We start from the raw sequence: 21,843 nt of genomic DNA, 5'->3' as shown, positions 1-21,843 counted from the left end.
TGAAGTCCAGCTCCCCTGTTTTGCCATTGAGACAGTTGGATCTTAAAGCACAAATTGCTTCAAGTGACTTTCATCCCTATAAGTTCAAGTGAGGTGTAGATACAAAAGTATTTGCAAACTGTACCGAATATCATTCATGAATATTTTCAGAGATGGCATGCAGTGTTAACTTCGGAGAAACCGAATGTGTTTCCAGTCTCCCGAGAGGCCTTCTGTCCAATCACGGTCACGTCTTTCTTCTAGGTTTAGCCCTTTGGAAGGATAGAGCTGTAGCTGAGGACCCAGGGCCGCAGGCTCCCCCGGTGCTGGTTTCTGGGGCCTGCAGCATCAAAGGCCCTTTCAAAGCAAAGACACTGCTCTCAGGCCCAATTCACCCAAAATGGAACAAATATTTCTGTGAACGTACCAAGTGTCTGGCTCAGACAGGGTTGGAAATACAGCGCTGACCTTAGGAACTACATAGTGCTGGTGTATGTATAAGCAGCCAGCACTAAGTTGTGGTTTTGCCATAAGACCAGGTCTGGGAACTACTGTAGGCTATTTCTCTCCCTGTACTCCACAGTAGGTGGAAAAATGAGACCCAGTGCAGAACTGCTGCTATTTTCCTGACTCTGGTGATCAGATTCCTTGATCACACACCGACACAGTTTTGAACAAGTTCACAGCAGACAGTTTGGGACCTTTCTGGCCATTGCAAGTTACTTTTGTGCCTTGCCTTCTCACTCAAGAGGATGCTTCTGGAAATTTTCTCTCGCAGTGCCCCATGCTGCCATTGAAAATTTGAGATTGCCTACACTGCGTGATACCTAGGGAATCAACTTATTTGTATTTTATTCATTTATTAGATTTATTCTCTTTTTTCTTAAATAAAAGCAGATCCCACTTGTATACTGAGAAAGGCTTAATTAAAGAATACAGAGACTAATGAAAGCTTTTATTTCTCCGGCAGTGGCCCCTGAAGCATGTGAATATAGTTTTTTCCCTTTGCTTTATTTCTCCTTGACAGAAGGCAGCCAGGTCCTTTGGGTCACCAAACCCCTCCATTCTGAAAGCCACCATTCTTCTTTTTTTCTCCTTGATTGCCTTCTCTTCTGGTCCCCTCTTTACAGCATGAACAAGTACTCAAGATGAGTTTATGAGGGTTCTCTTTGGAGACAGGCCTGATGAATGCTCGGTGACTCAGCCAGCAAGAGGCTCTTGTGGTGTGAACATCTGTCATGTGGCTCCCTTCTGAGGCTCCAAACACTTTTTTGTGCGCCTCTTCCCAGCTCTTCAAGCAATATTGCCATACAACCCCTCCCAGGGATCAAGGACCAAAGGTCTCTGCGGAGGGGAGCAAATTATTGCCACACGCTATCAACCCTTTCATTCTTTTCTGTATAAGGGTTTCTCTTTGGAGGCCTGATCTTTACCCCTGTCCCTCAAATCTGATTTGTCTGCCTTTATCCTTCCGCTCTCCACATCAGGAAAAATAGCAGCCTTTGCCTTCCCATTCACAGTGGTACCACTGCACCCTGAAAATGTTTACGTAACTGCCAGGAAGGCCTGATTCTAGAGGAGAGTGGAATATAGGCCACAAAGAGCAAAATCCAAACAATGGTTCATTTAGGTAGATGGGGTTTGGAGAAATGCTTTGAAACATTTCAGTTCTAAGTACAAGTCATGCTAAGGATCACCCCGTTGTTGGTTTTATTCACAGGGCCACGATCAAATCTTTGAAACTGGGGTCCACAAATTCCTCCCACATACAAACATTATTTTTATGTCAGTAACTAAGATGAGACTTTCTTCCCCTCCAAGGGGCAATAGAGAAGAGAAGCCAACAAGAGTGGATTCCAGAGTTAGACTGTTAGTGCTCAGATACCAGATCTGCTAGCAACTGCTCAATACTTATTAGCTGCAATTCTTATCATTATCATCATGTGAATTCCAAAAGACACATTTTCAGTGACACATAGGCCGTTCGGACTTTAATGCTGGTATAGTGTATACCCATAAAGTTTTTATAAAAATTAATAATTCTTCACCGGTTCATGCTTCCTTCCAGAGGGATATATCAAAGGAAACCACTTACTTTTTCACCAGTGTCCTGCATCCTCCTCAAAGTGCAAAGATTATCATCATTTTTTTTAAGATTTTTATTTATTTATTTGATAGAGAGAGATCACAAGTAGGCAGAAGGCAGGCAGAGAGAGAGAGGGGGAAGCAGGCTCCCCACTGAGCAGAGAGCCTGATGTGGGACTCGATCCGAGGACCCTGAGATCATGACCTGAGCTGAAGGCAGAGGCTTAAAACACTGAGCCACCCAGGCGCCCCAAGATTATCATCATTTTGAAACAAAGGACAGGGGTGCCTGGGTGGCTCAGTAGGTTAAGCCTCTGCCTTCAACTCAGGTCATGATCTCAGGGTCCTGGGATCAAGCCCCACATCAGGCTCTCTGCTCAGGAAGGAGTCTGCTTCCCCCCCCCCCTCTCTGCCTGCCTCTCTGCCTACTTGTACTCTCTCTGTCAGATAAATAAATAAAATCTTTTAAAAAAAATTATAAAAAGAAAAAAAATGAAGGACAGACATTGGTTGGAAAGACAATAAACTATATCATAAGCTTGGAGAAACGTATTTTCCCTCTGCTTTTGAAGTCTTGTAGAAATTGAGCAGCTCTGATAGCAGCAAAGCACACCAGTCTTGGTGTTCTGAAGGCTTCCCTGAAGCACACATAGAGTCACAGATCACATGAAAGGGAAAACCGCTAATTCCAAAGGCCAGACACGTTTTTTTGCAACAGGGTTTGTCCAAACCAATTTCTGAGATAAGAATACACAAGGATAGTTTAGAGAGGAGCTTTGGAAGGCTAAGAAATAACAAATGGGGCTGAGAAATGATCTTGTGGAAAAGAGAATAATAATGACAGACGAGCAGTGGGGGGAATAAAAGGAAAGATATGCACTCTTGGGCTCCTTCTTCAACCTGTCTGTGTTGGGTAGGGAGGTGCTAGTTAGGCAGGCCCCGTCTTCTGCTTGGCTAGAGGTTGACCAGGTGCCTACAAGTGGTCAGTTACAATCTGCATCAAAGAGATTGTAGACAGTGTGGAGCTGAACCAAAAGGAATTCCTGCAGACCACTTCTGAGATCCATCTCACACAGCAGAGTCCCAGGAAATGCACATGTCTCTCAAGCATTGCGAGTCAGTTGAGGAAGAGGACCTCAGGGTCAATAGTTCATCTGTGCATAAAGAGTTTAGAGTAAAAAGAACAATAGTTCTTTTTAAAATCATATAACAGTATCATGGTTGTGTTCTTTAAAAAATATGGAGATACCCAGTGAGATATTTACATGCAGGCAAGAAAATGTAGACACTTCCCTGGTGAGTAATCGCGCCTATGGTTTTGAGTGAAGGTGACACCTACCCTGACCCACACCCAAAGCCTCACGCTCACACAGGGGAAAGCAAACAGGATATTAAAGTTTTTCACCAATAATTTATTAACAAGTTTCCAAAACAAATTTCCTGGCAACACAATCAGATGACCTTATTCTACTTCGTATGACACATAGAAAGCTTTTTCCTAAGTTTTCTTAACAGAACATTTATATCACTTCCAAAAACTTTTTAGTTTTGAGTTTGGTGCCAACATTTTCATAGATAAAAATATGTTGGTGTTCTTCTTTTTAACAAAACCCACAATTGTAATTTAGGTCATCGTACGTCATATGTGGTATGGAAGCCATCATAGTTATTTTTTGAATGACTTTATTTTTTAATCTTTATTTGGGATTTTATCACTACACTAATGTCTAAATGGTTAAAGGTATGTATGTGTTTGTGTGTCAGAAATCATTTATTTAAAGACTCCTAAGGGTGATCTTACAGATTTTTATTTTTAAGTGCTTTATTTTAGTTAATTTTAACACATGGAGCTTTTGTTTAAGGAAAAAGAAAACTTCTAAAAATATTATGACAAACTTTGTTCTCAAAGCCACTATTTTCATTTATTTCCTTGTTTAAAGGTCTTAAAATTCCTGGTAGGGGAAAGGAAGAATATACTCAGAATATTTGACTCATTTTGTTTCCAGTTTACTTTTTTATTTTTTTTTTCCAGTTTACTTTTTTAAAAAATGTGCTTCTTCATCTATTTTTGCTGTCACTTGAGACATAGTTAAGAATGGTGTGTGGAAAGGCAGGAAGTTTATCCTAACAAAGATGAACTAGGGAAAACCACAGTAAAAACGGTGAGGGTATATAAAAATTCACAACAGAAAAGAAGGAATTACAATAATGACTAATCGAGGTAGAATGAACTCACATTGGAACTAAAGTACTAAACAATATGAATGTGAAAAATGGGAAGGGAGAAACTAGAATTTTAAAATACCAAGTGCCTTATATTTCTTAGGCAGAAAACGGGTATTGATTAAATGTGTCTTTATTAAGACATAGCCACGAGTATCTAGTATATTATTCTTTAGAGGTTTTTTTAAAAATATTTTATAACTATTTTAATCGAATAAATGAATAAGACAAAAGGCACGTTATTAACCAAAACAGAGACAATGTCTGAAGGGTTATGACTTAATCCACAGACAGAGGCTTCCTGGGCTTTTTGAGAATCTGCATGCAGCCTGTCTATTAGTGTTTGGTTTGTACCAATTTTCTCTTAATTAAATCTGACATGACCTTTTGGTGTCCAGTCAGGATTGCATATGTTCTAGTAATGTACCTGGAAACCAACATTCCATGTAACGGATCATCTAGGGAGAGCCACAAATATTTGCACAGTCGATGTTGGCACACTCTCTCATTTCGGACTGAAAGGACAATTTTAGGGAAGGGTATGAGTCAAGTGTAAACATCAACATGTGGATCATGTGTTTGAGGGGAAATGTTACTAATGGGAATGGCAGGAAGTGTGTGCCTGGTTTTCAGTTATAAGAAGAACGCACACCTGTGAGCCAATTCAGAACAGACGGGGTAATTGGCAAGTAGCTGCTCCCATGAGTGGGCCAGGCAAAGGGAAAAGACTCACAGTGGGAAAGCCTACTCCAGAGTAAGAAAGGGTTTATCTTTGTGTGCGAACCACTGAAATTATTAGCTGAAAACACTATTTAATGTCCTTATTTAAGTCATCACTTTTGACACTACTTCTTAAAAGGTCTATTTTATTATAGCTCCAACGCCTATTTTCTCTTTTATTGTCACTAAATGAAAATTCCAGTAGACTGGTGAACATTCCGAACCCTGTAATTCTGGACAGGGAGGGTGCTTCACGTAAGATCTATCCTTAGAAACCCTATTTTAACATGCTACTAGTTATATTTCTGAATTTAAGTTAAATATTCTCATGTTTTCCCCATCATAGAACAATCCTCAGCATTTGCTCCTAATTCCTTAGCTGATTTATATTGTTTCTTTTAAATGGTAATTTCTGGGAGGTGAGGGGACGGATATTCTTAGCAATTCAGGAAAATGAGCAAATCACATCTCGTGCACCCAGCCATCTCAACTTCGGTTTCCACTTTCTGCAGCTGATACCAAAAATTATTCATAAAAACTCCATGCTTTAACATAAGTAGCCTCAGGGAAGAGCAAATGCACCTATCAAATAAGTGTTGTTAAGGTTTATTAATGCAGAAGCCGAGTGTTTTCTGTGTCACCATTATCGCTTTTGTGACACACGAGGCAGATTCAGTCTGTGAAACGTGGTGGCATATTTTACCTTTTACATTTCACTACTGCACAAATGAAAAGCTACTAAATGTAAAATTATAGACGTGTTATGGAACAATCATATTGAGAAATCACATAAAGTTTTGTAATAAAAACTGACTCAGAAACCACTGAAGGGACATCTAACGCTCTGAATGTTGAATGACTGACTTCATGATACTTATTCTAGATTATTGCCAGCAGTAACAATAACAATAATGGATCAAAAATTTAGGACCCTTTTATTTATGAGCAAGAGCTTTAAAATAAATGCATAAATCCTAGGCTCATCTTTTTCCGTATCTGAATTCCACCTTCAATGGTCTTCAGTGCTAATGGAGTGAACTGGATGCTGAAGGACTTGACCAAGCCCAAACCAGGCCAGTGCCCAGGGCAAGAACTCCTGCAGCTACTTTGCCCCCGCCCCTTCCGTCTGTACTTTCACCGTTCAGTGTGTACCACACACCGAGTACAGCCCCTCTTCCCACATCTGGGGCCAGTCCGTCTCAGTTGGAGGACTGACGTTCACTAACAAGCCTCACCCTCAACCAGTCTGCAGAGGTCATTCTGAAATCTAGAAAGTGCAGCTGGATTGCCCTGGGTTGTCATCCCAGTTTCAAGGGCATTTATTCTCCCAAACCTGTTTCTCATCTTAAAATGGAAATTTACACACTTGAGGTGGTGAACAGATGAGACAGTCGACAGAAATCACACCTAGCCCGAGGGGCTCATCCCTGTGCCTCATTTAACTGTTCACCCTCTTTGTCATCCCCCTTCCCAGGTCCCCCTTCCAGCCCAGGGCCTCGCTGGGCTCCTGTGCACTAGGTTACAGCAAGAGTCCGACTCAGTTTCATCTAAAACCCCCTCCAAGGGTAGCCTCAGTTTCCCCCGTCTGATTCAAATGTGAGCCTCGTCTCTGCACTGGGTGACCTTGAGTATACCAGCTGGTCAAGGCTACCCGGAGGGCTGTCACCCTGCCCACCACTGCTCTGACCTTCGCACCCCCATCTTCCGTGTGCTGCTTCACCTGGAGCCACGCTGCCACTACCTCGGGATCCCAGCCATTGCCACGCTGCCTGGACATTTCCACTGCTGGTCTCTGCCAGCCACCTGCATGCCCAGGGAACCATCCTTGGAATATTTGAACATTTTTTAATATGTCTAGAGAAAATATTCAAAAATTTCCCCTCTATTAATCGATATAGAGTCTCATCACTTTATTTACCCTTTTTTAATCTTCATATTCAGCAAATTCCTGTTTCTTGGAGTTTTGGGTCAATAAATAAAACAGGTCCCTCCACTACAGACACGCGTCCATCCGAATCCCACAGGAGAGCTCTACGACTCCCTCTGCACTCAGCCTTTGGGTAGCTGGACTCCGCTTTCCAGCCCACTGCGCCCACTTATGAAAAGGAGATAGATAATATTAAATATTTGCCAAGATAAAATGAGGATTTATATAATTAGAATAAATATTTTATGATATGTGATAAATATATTTTCACTAATTGATGGATTACAGCATATCTAACCTGAAAGGAAACACGTAAAACTTTGAGCCCTGGGTTTCATCCAGAAAAATTTGGTGGACCAGCAAAACGTTTCACTTTCATTTGAAAGAATAGGCAGGGATACCTGGGTGGGTCAGTCGGTAAAGCGTCTGACTCTCGATTTCAGCTGCAGTCATGGTCTCAGGGTTGTAAGATCGAGCCCCATGTCGGGCTTAGTGCTCAGCGTGGAGCCTGCTTAAGATTCTCTCTCTCCCTCTCCTCTTGTACCCCCCCCCCAAAAAAGAGTAAAACTTTCTAGCCTCCACTGCTTTAAGTGTTCTGATTCAGAGCATCCTAACATGAACCAAAATACCCCAGTCTCTAATATGATCAAGTACAGGATTGAATGGCATTATTTAAGAAATAAAATTTTCCCATTATTTAAAATAGATGTACCCCATTTCTAACATCAGATTTTTCATAACAGAGCTTTGTTTCAGATAAGGAAAGCACAAAGCCATGTGTTTTCAGTCAATTGCTTTGCTTCAGATTTGTAGGTTGTATACTTGAGCAGGGCCCCATTATAGTATTTGAGATGGGTGAAGGTTTGGTTAAGTGTGAGAAAGACTGCTGTGCATGGTGGCTCCTTCTCAGGGAGATCAGTTTGGTAGCATCCACGTAGAATTAAATATCTAGAAATGAATCCTTTTAAAAATTAATCCTGTGCCCCATGGGGAATCTCCATGTGTCTCCAGAGTCATACATAGCTCAGTTTGAAGTTCAAGCATCTTAGGACACTTACTTTACTGCCCTTTAAGTGAGAGTGTGATATATTCCTTATATAAGGTGAAAGCCTCTTGAAAGTAGGGACGTGTTTCTGTCACTCACCTTGGCATCCCTTCCACACCTTGACGAGCATCTGACACAGAGCAAGCCGAATGCTCACCTTAGATGCGGAATTCACACTCAGATCCCCACCAGGGCCCAGCAAGGGGGTATGAACGAGGGAAGCAAGCTAGGTGTAGAACCACTGGGCACAGAGAAACTGTGACCTGAATGGGTAGATCCACACTCATGGACCACCAAGGAATAGGTTCATTAAAAACACACCATCATCACCGCTGATGGTAAATAAAGAAACAGAGAGCCATGGCTCCGGTCTTGGAGCACCTGCCTGACGAGGTCATCTTCACTGGGCCAAGCTGAGATAGCAGGACTTGCAGGCTGGGACGGACATCTGCTTAGGAAGAGGCTGATAGCAGCTGGAGGAGGGCTTCTACTCTGGAAGTGCTCCGGAGTCGGGGCAGCTCAGGACGCAGGAGAGGTTGGGTGGTGGAGAAAGAGGGCTGGGGCTGGCCATGCTTGTCAAGCAGTTGGATTTCATTGGCCCCATGGGAGGTTTCAAGGCAGGAGTCAACCTGATTTAAAAAAAAAGAAGGAAGGAAGGAAGGAAAGAAAGAGAGAGAGAGAGAGAGAGAAAGAAAGAAAAGAAAAGAAAAGAAAAACACACATGTTTAAGGAGGTAGTCTCAGGTAGTTGACATGGGTTTTCTTCTGTTATCTTCTTGCCAGGTTAAGATGACTGGGCGCACATGTGCGCATACACACACACACACTCCTGTCAATTAGAACCCTTCTGAGTTGCTTTTGACATTGGCATGGAGGCAGCGTCACATGGTGGGGTAGACCTCAAAGGTCAGCTCTACAATCCACTAGCCGTGTGCCTTCTGATGATGTGCCAGACTTCCTCAGCCTCCCGTCCTCTCAGTAAAATGTGGGAGAACCATAGTGCTCATTATATAGGATTGAAATCTTTTAGCTGAATAAGATAAGATATATAACATACTTCATATGGGACCTGGGCAATATAGACAGTCCCTCAAAGAAGTCAGACGTTTTTCTATTTACAATGGATAGCGATTGAAAGATAGTGTACTACCTTTCTTCCCTTCAAAAAACTAATATGCCACTGGGAGCTTAAGGACCTTGACCTCTCAGTGGCTCTAGTTAACACAGAAATGTATAGAAATGAGAATGTGAAAAGAAGAGATACAAGTCTTCTATCAAGATTTGAAATGATGATTTTAAATATCTCTCACTTCCCATGAACTAGAGAACTCATCAGAATGGCTTTCACTTATGCTTTTCATTGCCTTTTCTTTTTTTTTTTTTTTTTTTTTTTTCCCATTGCACTCTGGTCCTCCCTGACCTTTCCTGTTGTCGCTGTTCCTTCCAGGCTTCGTGGTGGTCAGAATGGCCCCTGCATACATTTTCTTCTCAGCAGAGGTCCGTGTAAGCCAACTATTGTGAGAGAAATGGAATGTATTATTGTTCTGATACTGAAATTTCAAGACCTTACATTTTAAATACTTTAGTCTCGCAAGGGGATGACTGCTGAGAATAACCTTCTTGCCTATTGCAGGAACATCTGTAAGGCACAGCCAAAGCAGCCTCTAGCTCCCACCCAGCCACAAACTGCAGAAATCAGACAGCAGGGCTATGGGGCACCGCGGCTTTGGGTCATTATGGCTGTGGGTCACTGTGGCTGTGGGTCACTGCCATTGGTCCCTGGAACAAGGGAGGTTTTTCAGAGTCCATTGTCTGCTATTATAGATTCCTTGTCTCAGGAGTTGTTTGTCCAGCCTGGAGCCATCCCCAGTGACCTGTTACTGTCCTCACACCAGCTTTTGGGAGACTGACATCAGAGGCAGAGGAACACTGAACTCCCCAAATCTCAGCCCTATGAGGGCGTGGGTGCCAGGGGTAATGGCCTTGCATCCCAGGCATGTGTCTATAGGCTTCGAGTGGCCAGGGTCTCTCAGATCCACCAGGAACTGCCAAAATCAAAAGGAGTGGCTATTGGGATCCACAAAGGCTACCCTGCCCTGGCCTCTGGCACGCTTGTTTGATTTTGTAAGTCCTAGGTCTCTGAGTCCTAATGTATTCGTGTCTCAGGAAATAATTTGAAATATGTTATTCAGTATTATTTGACTAGTTTCAAAGAGAAAAGAAAAAGAGGATTGACCAATGTTGGCCCTAAAAACCTTAAATTGGGGTGCCTTCCTTTTTCTTTTTCAAACAAAATTTGAATAAGCATTGTTGAAAATATCTTGCATCATTAGCCCAGAAGACAAGACTCTCTAGAGCCTGTCCCTGGGCAGTTTTTTCGGTGAACTGCTACTGCGACCAGGTCAGGGAGAAAGTCACACGGTGTGTCAGCAAGGGCTACTTTCAAATATGGAGGCACAGTACCCCGCGCAGGGGGCGGTGGGGGGCGGGTGGGAAGGGCAGAAGAGACGAGGAAGACCACAGCAAATCCGCACCAGGGGAGGTGGGGACTCAGGACCCTCGCCTTGGATGGTGGTTTTTATTCTTTTTTTTTCCCTCCTGGGTTCAGCTTAGAATAATCTTTGCATTCAAATTCATTTTCAGATCTTAACCCAAGCTGTTTTAGTTCTTCTGGATAACTGTCCTAATTTTAGCATTGAAAAGAACAATGACCCAATTCATTTTTCTATCCCAGTCTTTTCCTTTTTTGTCTAACTTTTCTGTTTTAATTGTTTTTTTAGTCTATTCCAATCTTCTTTTTTTTTTTTTTTACGTCGGCAGACAAGAAAATTATCAAGACTGCCATTTATATCATCAACCATATGAGCCCCTGATGCTTATAAATGCCCTTTGTTTTCAAGATAACCCATATGTAGTTAGGTAAACATTAAAAACTACAGCAAAAACAGCCCTGTCATCTTAACTGCTTCAGCTCCTCGGCCAGCCGGTGTAGCCGTGCTCCTCGCCATTCGATGCATGAAGTTCCTTCTAAGTCAGAGAGAAATGGGATTCCTGGATTCAAATTGCTGGTATATAAAGTTAGACTAGTCAGTAGATTCAAAACAAACAAATCTTGGGTTTTCTGCGTTGCATCTGCATATGAGACCTCCTGAGAGGATGGAAGGTGGAGCCAGATGTCCCGGTGCTGTGGGTGTGGGGTTCTGATGTGCAGACACACCTAGACCTCACCTCTCCAGCCCAATTAAAGCAGTCTTTTGGGTTAGGATCTCATAATTTTTATTTTATTTTATTTAAATTCAATTAAGTAACATTAGTGTATTATTAGTTTCAGAGGTACAGGCCTGTGATTCATCAATCTCATATCATACCCAGAGCTCATTACATCACGTGCCCTCCTTAATGTCCGTCACCCAGTTACCCCATCCCGCCACCCACCTCCCCTCCGGCAACCCTCAGCTTGTTTCCTAGAGTTAAGAGTCTCTTACGGTTTGTCCCCCTCTCTGATTTAATCTTATTTTATCTTTCCCTCCCTTCTCCTATGATCCTCTGTTTTGTTTCTTAAATTCCACATACAAGTGAAATCAGATGGTGTTTGTCTTTCTCTGACTTACTTATTTCACTTAGCATATGCAAGCTTGTACAGCCACTCTGGAAAAGAGTTAAAAATATTGATACAGTCCAGCAATTGCACTACTAGGTATTTACCCAAAGGATACAAACATAGTGATTCAGGGGCTTCTGGGTGGCTCAGTCAGTTAAGTGGCTGCCTTTGACTCAGGTCATGATCTCAGGGCCCTGGGATCAACCCCCCTCTCTCTGCCTGTTGCTCTGCCTACTTGTGTTCTCTCTATCTTTCTGTCAAATAAATGGATAAACTCTTTAAAAAAAAATAGTGATTCAAAGGGGCACCTTCACCTCAACGTTTATAGCAGCAATGCCCACAATAGCCAAACTATGGAAAGAGCCCAGATATCCATTGACAGATGAGTGGCTAAAGAAGATGTGGTGCACATACACAATGGAATATTACTCAGCCATCAAAAAGAATGCTATCTTGCCATTTGCAGCAATGTGGGTGGAACAAGGGGATCTCAGAACTTTTTAGAAAGCTACACAATAATTGTAATATGCAACCAGAGTTGAGAACCGTGGCCCTCGGTAGAGAACAGTTACTGGAGGCCAGGGTGGCATTCTGGTTACCTAGGGAAATAAGCTGAGCTGAGATACAAAGCCTCGAGTCCAGGAAACAGAGGAGTAACTCACTTAATGGTTGGAAGCAGTTCCGTCATAGCGCTCTGAGGCCTGCATGATGGTCACTGTCATTCTGAAGAGACCCTTGCAAAAGATGTCCTCCCTTCAATGAATTGGCAAGTAGTAAAACCAACGTGCTTTCCAGCTTCTACTGATAATCTCCAAAACATCCATTGAGGAGGGGATTTATACAAATATGATATATTAATATTATTTAATACTTAGACATATTTTAATAATAAATAATACAGTTTATAAGTAGGCATACAGACTAATTCATTTATTCATTGAGCTCCTGCCATGTCCCAGGTAGTCTATAAGGTGCCACAGAAAGCGTAGTAAACTGTAACATCTGTGTTTCCCTCTAGGGAAAACTGAAATGAAGTAAACACAAGGGAGTCTAAAACTCAGAAAGTATAAGTGAGCTGCTGGTGGGAACTTGCCTGGAGCCTGGAATGTCTCTGGGGTGACTCCTGTCAGGCCCTGAAGGGAGAAGTATCTTCTCTTCCTCAGGCACACGCCTTCCATGATCCTGGAGTATCTAATTCATCTCCTATAGCCATTGTCATCAGAACTGTTTCTGGAACTTTCAGAGTAGGTGGCACAGGTCTGTGGATCTAGTGAAGGAAGGGGAAAGTGTCTGGGCCACCCCTTTGTTTGGGGGTTATGCTGGGAAGACTATCTGTTTACACAAAGATAGACTCGGGACATTTTTTTTTCTTGTGAATAAATGACAGGCTGTTCAGTACACAGTGAATGTTCCTATCTACAAGCTAGAAAGGTAGTGATGGAGAAGATCCAATGTTTACCTGTCCCCTGTGTAACCTTCAATTGAAATCATTGAGATCTTCAGCCCATACATCAGGAGAATGGCATGAACACGCCAAGGGACATGGGCTGAAATGGCAGACCCAGCTTCATGAGAGGTGGTGTGCAGGGTCCTGTAAAGGGACGAGCTGCAGAGAGATCAGGAGGTGGAGTCTGTTTTCTTGGGAAAGGTGAGAGTGGGGTCAGAGCAGCAAGGAGAAACAATAGAAGCTTCCATTGTGGACAGAAGGGAAGGAGGTTCTGATGGTAAAGCAGGAAAAGAAGAATTACACAAGAACCAGCTGATAATTGGTCAAGAGGAACGGAAGGTGACTGAAGGGGGACCCTGGGTGTGCCACCGTTGCTCAGCGTCCAAACCTTAGCTGAGGAGGGACCTCTCATAAATACCTTTAAACACACCTTGTGTTTGTTCTAATGTTCCACTGTTTACAAAACGCCTGAGTATGCGTTAACTCCGGGGATCCTTAGATAACCCTGAGAAACGTTATTGAGATCAGTATGTAGATAAAGAAAGATGGTGACACTGAAGCTCACAGTGGCTGCCTTGTCCAAAATCACACAGAGGCAGAGGCACATCTCAAACCCAAATATCGGAGCTTCAAATCCAGTCATCTGCAATGCCAAGATCCTACAGTACGATTGGTCCCGGCATGTGCCTGAACAGTCGTGTGATTCCATACATACCATGGGACTCTCGTACCTTTGAAGTTATATTCCTCTCATTTCCTTGCATTTCTGCTTGTCTTTTTTTTTTTTTAATTTTACTTACTTATTTGAGAGAGAATGAGTGAGAGAGCCCGTGAGAGAGGAGAAGGCCAGAGGGAGAAGCAGACTCCCCAAGGGGCTGGGAGCCCGATGCGGGACTCGATCCTGGAAGTCCGGGATCATGACCTGAGCCGAAGGCAGTCACCTAACCAACTGAGCCACCCAGGTGCCCCGTTTCTGCTTGTCTTATAAAGACTTCTACTGTGACTTACACTCTCAAATATGCACGAGCATAAGGTAGAGATTAGTATTTTTACAAATCTGGATTCAAAGAAATTTTGTATTCCAAATTTCTGTACCTAGTACCTATAGAAGTAGCATTTTGTGATGCCTCTCTGCCCTTTTTCTTCCCAGTCCATAAGAACGGCTTTTGAATGCTCAATCCCAAGAGCTGAGCCCAAGCTGCTGATCATGTTCAGGGACAGGAAGTACAGCTACTTAAAAGTCTAACTTCTCTCTTACTTTTGGAAGTTAGGTGGAAAAAAAAGTGGGGGGGGAGGTTAATCTGACAGATAGCACAGAAAAAGAAAAATATTAGAAACAAGAAAAGGCCATTTTTCCTATAGAGGCTCATTTCATTCTATCTACCATTTCCCTGGGATATCTGCCAGTTGTTAGCAGGAAGAGTAATGCTATCCATTTTTTAAAATTTCACTCTTGAGTATTATGGAGATAAATAGCTAAATGATGGAGAAATAACTTTCTTTCACAGCAGTAGTTTAAGAGGGGTAGAAAGAGCTCGAATGCAGATATGTTTGACGACATGAGAAAATTCAACCATGAATGAAAAATTCAGTATTTCTATAGGTGCTGTTTCAGAAAGAGTCCCTATTTGCATCCACACTAGAAAGGAGAACCACGTCCACCCGTAAAAGTGAGGGGACTGCCAGTTGGGTATGCATCAGTTTATTTGTAAGCCCCAGAAATTTTCCAGTTACAAACTTGCAAAATTTAAAAAAAAAAAAAAAGCCCATGTTCTGTTTTGCTGCAGGCCCAATGCAAGAGACCATCTATGACTTCTGGAGGATGGTGTGGCATGAAAACACCGCAAGCATCATCATGGTCACCAACCTCGTGGAAGTGGGAAGGGTGAGTCGGCTCTCCACCTACATGGCTGTGTGTTCCTTGCTCGGTTGGTAACACGAAGTAAGGCAAATAGGGTCTTTCGAAGTATCATGTGTGCTCCAGAAATCATGAACTACTGCACCACCTCTTCTCGCTTGCTGCATTCGCTTATAAATTATCAGTAAACATAGACCGAATTGCTTTCATTAGTTGCGATAGCAACAGACAGAAAAGGCACTCAAGATTTAAAAGCAGTTGTTATCTGGCTATATTGAGCACACAAAAACACCTCTGAGCACGAACACTTGTTGTTGGGTGTCAAAACTCAATGGGCGTTGCACTGCATGTGACTGCGTTCCCTAACTCAGGAAAATTGACTCCAGAAACCGTGTTGCAGCACTGGGTGTTGTCGTTACTGGGCATTCCCGCATCTCCCCTGGCTTCCTTTTTCCTTTCCTGGTTCTCTGTTTCTTAACCTGTAAAACAGAGATCACCCTCTGCTCCTAAAGTCTTGTGTCACTTTATCTGGAGGGACTGGTCATGAGAGCTAGTTTTGTTTAACTAGGAAATCCTTACGTAGTTATGACCTTGGAAGTGTTAGGATTATTTCCAAAGTGGAATTCAAAAATGATAAAATACACAGGGTGCAGTGGCTTGATTTTATAGTAGGGTTCATGGCTCTGCTCCACTCAAGAAACCATTATTCTTAGAGAAGGTTGACCTTGTGAGATCGGCCCTCAGCAGCAAGGGCAGTCTGGAGATTAGCCTAGAAGTGAAATGGGGGCGGATACCATCCAGGGGTTGTTTCTTATGATTCTCAGTCAGCCTTAAAAAATGAGGAAATCCTGCCATTTACAACAACGTGGATGAATCTGAGGACGTCATGCTAAGTGAAGTGAGCCAGTCACAGATGATTCTACTTACATGAATTTTCCAAAATAGTCAGATTTGTAGAAGCAGAGAATACCGTTGTGGTTGCCAAGGACTTGGAGGAGGGAGAAATGGGGAGTCGATGTTGAGTGGGTACAAAGTTTCAGTTACACTAGATGAATAAGTTCTGGAGCTCTGCTGGTGGAAAATAGTTAACAATATGGTGTTGTGCACTTAATTTGTTAGGAGGGTACATCTCATGTTAAGTGCTCTTACAAAAAAATGAAACAACAAAGGGACACAGGAAACTTGGGGGAGGGGTTGGATATGTCTATTACGTTGATTATAGTGGTGCCATCAGGACATCCGCATGTGTCCAGACTCACCAGGTATACACATGAAACCCTGTATGTTGTAATTGTTTATCAATTATACGTCAATAAAGTGGTTTCCAGAAAAGGATTTTCAGAAGTATCTAGAGGTGCAACTCAAGAAGAGAGACTTTAAGAAATGGGAGATACTTACAATTTTAGCAAAAATAACAAACTAAATAATCTGAAAACCCCTCCTATGAACATCTAGAAATTCTAGATAAAATATAAATATGTGTTTTAATATATTTGTATGTACTATATGTGTAAATCACATGTAACTGTAAATATGTTAAAAATGTTTAGCTTAGCTGTCAAAAAAGGAGAATACTAGAAACCAAAAGAATGAGGACCAGACAGAGAGTGGACACGCCTGCTGCTCTCTAGAAGCTGGGCAGGTGGGGAGGGTCAGTCCTGGAGGCAGGGGGGGAGTTCTTGGATCTTGGGTTTTACAGCCCGCTGAGAAAGGAGATAGGCCTGTGCAGGATTAGGAATTTGAAATGAGACTGCCACAGAAAACCTAAGCCTGTAAAAGATAGACTCTCAGAGAAAAGACTGTCTGGGGAGGTGGAGGGAGGTAGAAAGGGGAAAGCCAGCCGGGCACCAGGCCTGGGAAGTGAAAAGGAGGCAGATCAGTCTTCACTGAGGATTTGGGTGAAAAAGCACTTCCACCAACCCTTGGGTCAAAGTAAAATGCCCTGATATAAATCAGAACATAGTTCGAACCATGAATAAAGAAGGATCAGAGATTAAATTTTTGGATGCAAATCAAATAGTACCTAAAACGATATATATGTTTTTAAATGTTGTTAGAAAAGGAGAAAGACTGAGCATCTAACTCAAGATATGTGAAGAACAGAATACAACTAAAGAAAACAGGAAATAATGAATAGAAGAGCAGATAATTGTCAAATAAATAGTAAAGAAACAATAATAAAAAATCAACAGAATCACAAAGGCTTTGTGAAGAGATTCATGAAATAGACATCTGACAATCTGAAGTAAAAAATAGAAAGCCAAAATCTTTCAATATTTAGAAGAGGGTACAGATTCTTTTATCATAATAGATAATATGAAAAACTTAACAGTAAGTTGGAAAATTGACACAAATTAGGTAAGTTTCTTAACAAATATGATTTTCTAAGACTTACTCAAACAGAAACAGAAATTCTGAATAGATGTGAATTAAAAAATGAATTATGGTTGAAAACTGGCCCATGGAAAAGCACCAGTCCCAGACATATGTACAGATGTATTCTACTAAATATTCAAGGAATGGAGCCTCCAGATCTTATTAAAAAAAAAATTATTTGAGGAGAAGAGAAGCAAGACTGCTCCCCCACTTTATTTTGGGAAACTGGTGTAACCTTGACATCAAAACCAGACAAGGACATAGGACAATAGAAAATTATGGGTCCCATAAACTGGGCAGAGAGAAATAGACCAGCAGGTCAAAAGAGCCCAGATGTTGACTATGTCCATTCATGGAGAAAAGCATGAGCTTCGCAATCAGTTGAGTTGGGACATTTGGTTATTCGGGCAGACAAAAAAGAAAAAATCATTAAAAATCCAAAAACGAATGCCAAGTAAAGACTGAAATACAGCTTTAAATTAAGCTTTTAAACTATAAATTAAGCTTTAAAACTTTTAGAAGAAAATATGAAGGAAAATACTTCTGACCTTTTAAAAAAAAGTGTTTCAAAGATACCAAATATTTAATATGCTAAGAAAAGAATGGGGACATTTGACCTTATTAAAATGGAAAACTTTCTGTATGATTAAAGATATAAAGTCCTAAGACAATGGGGTAGATACCAGGAGACCAATACATGAAGTATAAAAACTTACAAAGCAATATTTTATGTCCTGAAAGTACAAAAATCTGTTTTTCCTCTTTCAGTTCCCTCTGCTGGGAGCCAGAGCAGGGGAGCTGGCTTAGGGACTGGGTGGCAGGTGCTCACCGGATACCTGTCCGAGAAGGAGCCACCCAACCTCTCTGCCACCCACCTTTCACCTGTGCTGTGGGTATGTCGTGGCACCTGCTTCATAGGGTGCTTGTGAACATTAAGTGAATTTCTATGCATCAGGTGGTTAGAGAAGTTCCCAGCCCATTTCAAGAACTTCATAAATACAGGTATTAGTGTCACCCTTATCTTTCCACCAACAAACCTAAAACCTATAGTGATGTCTATAATTACCTTTTCTACCCCATTCTTTTGCTATGAAAGCAGTAATGACTCCTGAAAAAAAAAAAAAATGTTCAACGTCACCGAAATTTTTGGTCTCTGCCTTCTGGGCACTCAGTAGCTGCCCAGTGAAATGAAGATTTCTTCCAACTTAGCGTCAGCAAATAGCCTATGCAAGGGTAACGTGAAAGAGCTAAACTGAAATTGTCTCTGTTTTTAATGTACGTGGGTTTCTTTCCCTAAAATGCATGTGTGTTGGATTCTCAATCCTTCATTCATTTCACAATTACCTACTGACTGCCCGTGTGTGATAAGGAGAGAGATTTCTGGAGACTACTGGCACAGTGCCTTATTTCCGCAGTGACCATGCTCCTTAAAAGTTATTCACCACCTCAAATTGTACACATTTGAATTTGCATTTTGAATTGTCTGGCTTTGGGAAGATACAAAATAAAGGCCACGCAGTGGTGGTCTGTTCCTTCCACCAGGACCCACCCCATCCAGGGTGGTCAGTGTTGGTTCTTGTAATGGAAACTATTCCTTTGGACAAGTAACCATGGAAATCCCAGCTAAAAGTAGGCAGCTGAAGGGGGGAGGGTGACTAGGTTTCAGGTTTAGTCACAAATGAAAGCCCATAGGCTTAAAGAAACTCAGTAAGTTTAGGTCTGGTAAGCTTATTTAAAAAAAAGAAAGAAAGAAAGAAAAAGATCCTTCCGAATCCTTGCCAGGTTTGGGGATGTGGTCAGCTCTGAAGAATGCTCACCTCGTTAGCATCAGCAACATGGATGGGTCTGCCTTCAATTAGTAATGAATTTATGGCATCTGTCCTTGAAATGCCTGGCGTGATTTGGGGGTTTTGACAAGAGGTCACATTCCCTCCGGGAAAATGCACTACCCTTTTTCCACGCCACTTCCCATTGTTAATGCCACACACTTGTTTAGAGATTACCTCCCCGTTTTCCATGCTTAAAAACAGCAACAACAAACCGCGGAAGAAATCAAGATGACATGGTTTTTAAGGGCAACCACTACCTCCTTAACATGTTTACTGCACATGGTGTGTCCTTCATGAATTAGACATGAGCTAGGTGGATGCCTGTTTGTTTACCCAGACTTGCTGCTGATTCATTAAGTCAGAGCTGGGAACCCGCTTTCCCCTGATTTCTGCCCTGAAGCGCTCTGCATTAGGCGGCTGTAATTGCCGGGCCGGAGCCGCTGGGAAGCCTCTCTGTCGCAGCACCTGGTGCCTAAGACACAAGCGCTGCACTTCCCTCCAGCGGGGTCCCCAGTACATCTGCCAGGACCTGTCATTATCTAAGACTTCCTTGTCACCACCGTGCATCCCCTTTCAGCCCATGTGTTCCAGGAAGGGACCCTTGTCAGTTTCCCTGGCACCTGCCAACGGCTGCACACCTGGCATTTAAATTGCTCCGGAATGTGTTGTGATTGTTTTCCCTCTTTAATGAACCCACCTGAGGGACATCGAGCTTTTTATCCAGTCGCCTGTTTCCCAGGCATTCCCATTTACACCGTTTGTGTGGAGATTCAGAAACTCTGTTGTGTTGTTGTACTAATCCATCTGCCAAAAATCTTATAACCAAATCTGCAGGACTCCCAGAGGAGATTTTTGTGCTGGTAATGTAAGCTAATGATTTCTAAACATATTTAGTCAGTTTTATGAAGACCTCATTAGAATGTGACTGTTTATTAAAAATCCAAATGAGGTCTCATAGTCATATAGGAGAATTATTTTTGAGCTGCTCTGAAGAGTTCTGATAACAGGTGATAAAGTGGTTTGGAGAAAAGAGAAGCCAAAACCAGAGACATTAACTTCAGTCAATGGAGAGGATGCATGCAACTACCAGAATGGATGCTTTAAAGATTATTATCAACGCAAAGAGGTTGACTTGGGATTCCTTTCATATTTGTTACTAAAAGAGTAACAAAGAAAGAAGCTTAAGATGAACACTAAATGTCAGAATTAACTCTCGAATTCACATGCAAGGAAGGTATATTAAGATTCCAAGTGCCCCTGTCACATACAACAAAGGACATCTGCTTCTCTCCAGAAGCCACCAGATCCAGGATCAATGGAAGAAGCAAGAGAGACACAAGATTGCCCCTTTATAAAATGTGGAAATAATGCTTGATAGGAGGAATAACCTAGGTAATGCCTAACAGTGCAAAATACCAACAATATTTGTACAGAATCTCTTGAATTCTTCTAAGACATTAAACTCATACTTGACAGGGAAGAGACAAATTCTTTTTATAGACATTACGAAAGTTTCTCTGTCTTGAACTTTCATCATTGCCTTTTATAGATCCTTTTTAATGAACTGGATATTTAAGATTGATGTTTTGTGAACTGTGTAATTATAGCATTAGCCTTTGATTAATTTATACTAATTCAACAAGCATTTCTCACCATTTTGATACCAGCAGCCATTTCAGTGATCCTATTAATGAAGCTGATTCAAGCCATACCTCCCTCCATAATGTTAACACAAAACTAGGGGGAAAAAGAGCGAAGTCGGCACTCTATGATGATTCCCACCGAGGCACCGCCACACTTCACAGCACCTGCCACCAGCATGTCACCCCAGAAGCGAGGCAGTTATTGGTACTGAGCTCTCAGCAATAGGAGAGGGACCCTCGATGGACCCTTCCGTGCCAGGCAGCTCTTCCAGGAAGAATAACTCCCCAGCTGCCCGACTGAACCTTTGAGGGTTTCTCTGCCCGAAGGTTTTCTCAGCTCCCCTCTTTAAAATGTTAGAAAACTAACCAAAGAGCCCAATTTGTTTTATTCACAAATTAACCCAAAAGTAAGCTTTCTACTCCCTTTCCAGCATGACGTCTCCAAAATGTAATGATATACTTACTGTATCCATGGCACAAAGAAATACAAAGATGTTTATGATGCACTTGTCCTCAAGGAACATGGAAATGGTAATAGAGAACCATTTAAGCACTGAGCTAGAATACATATGAGTCACAAGGATGATAGCACCCATGCAGGGCTAATTCTGCCTGAGGAAGCATAGGAGACATCAAGGAGAACACAGTGAGGAGCTGGGTCTGTCTGGGAAAAACGGAGCCATAACCAATGTAGGAAAAACCCAGAGAAAGGGAGCAATGGCAAGAGTGAGGGGTCTGAGACAGCTGTGAGAGCTACTGGGGATGGGCAGCTAACTGAGGCTGGAAGGCTAGCTGTGGGCTCCTGAGGACATGGCAAAGGTAGATGCAGGGAGTGGTGGTCTGTTTGTTGTAGTGGAAGGCATCAAGCTGGTAAATCACATGTTCTAATTACTGTTGTTGCAAGGCAGTTCTAGCAGCCACTACAGAAAGGGTTAGAAAGGTGACAGAAGCCCTGGAGTCAGAGTAAGACTCTCAGGGAAAGATGACTTGGACTTGAGTTGTGGCAAAGGTGTTGGGAATTTATGGGAGACACACAATTTGGGTGTTCTCTGGGATGCTAATAAGGGAAAAGAACTGAAATATGAACAAGGTTTCTACCATTATGACTTGG

At 42.2% G+C, this 21,843-nt stretch overlaps 1 protein-coding gene across 13 annotated transcripts in view; it reads left to right on the top strand.

The window, feature by feature from the left end:
• The window catches only part of PTPRM (protein tyrosine phosphatase receptor type M), a 777,671-nt gene that overhangs the window by 708,184 nt on the left and 47,644 nt on the right, over nucleotides 1–21,843 (top strand). For all 13 annotated transcript variants that reach the window (XM_059409214.1, XM_059409213.1, XM_059409212.1 and 10 more), the window contains one exon: nucleotides 14,814–14,911. In XM_059409214.1, the coding sequence (XP_059265197.1) occupies nucleotides 14,814–14,911 (98 nt within the window). The remainder of the gene's footprint in view (nucleotides 1–14,813; nucleotides 14,912–21,843) is intronic.

Source organism: Mustela nigripes, chromosome 8, assembly GCF_022355385.1.
Source record: "Mustela nigripes isolate SB6536 chromosome 8, MUSNIG.SB6536, whole genome shotgun sequence".
Lineage (NCBI taxonomy): Eukaryota > Metazoa > Chordata > Mammalia > Carnivora > Mustelidae > Mustela > Mustela nigripes.
The sequence above is the reverse complement of the archived record's forward strand: the minus strand, read 5'-3'. Positions and strand labels throughout refer to the sequence as shown.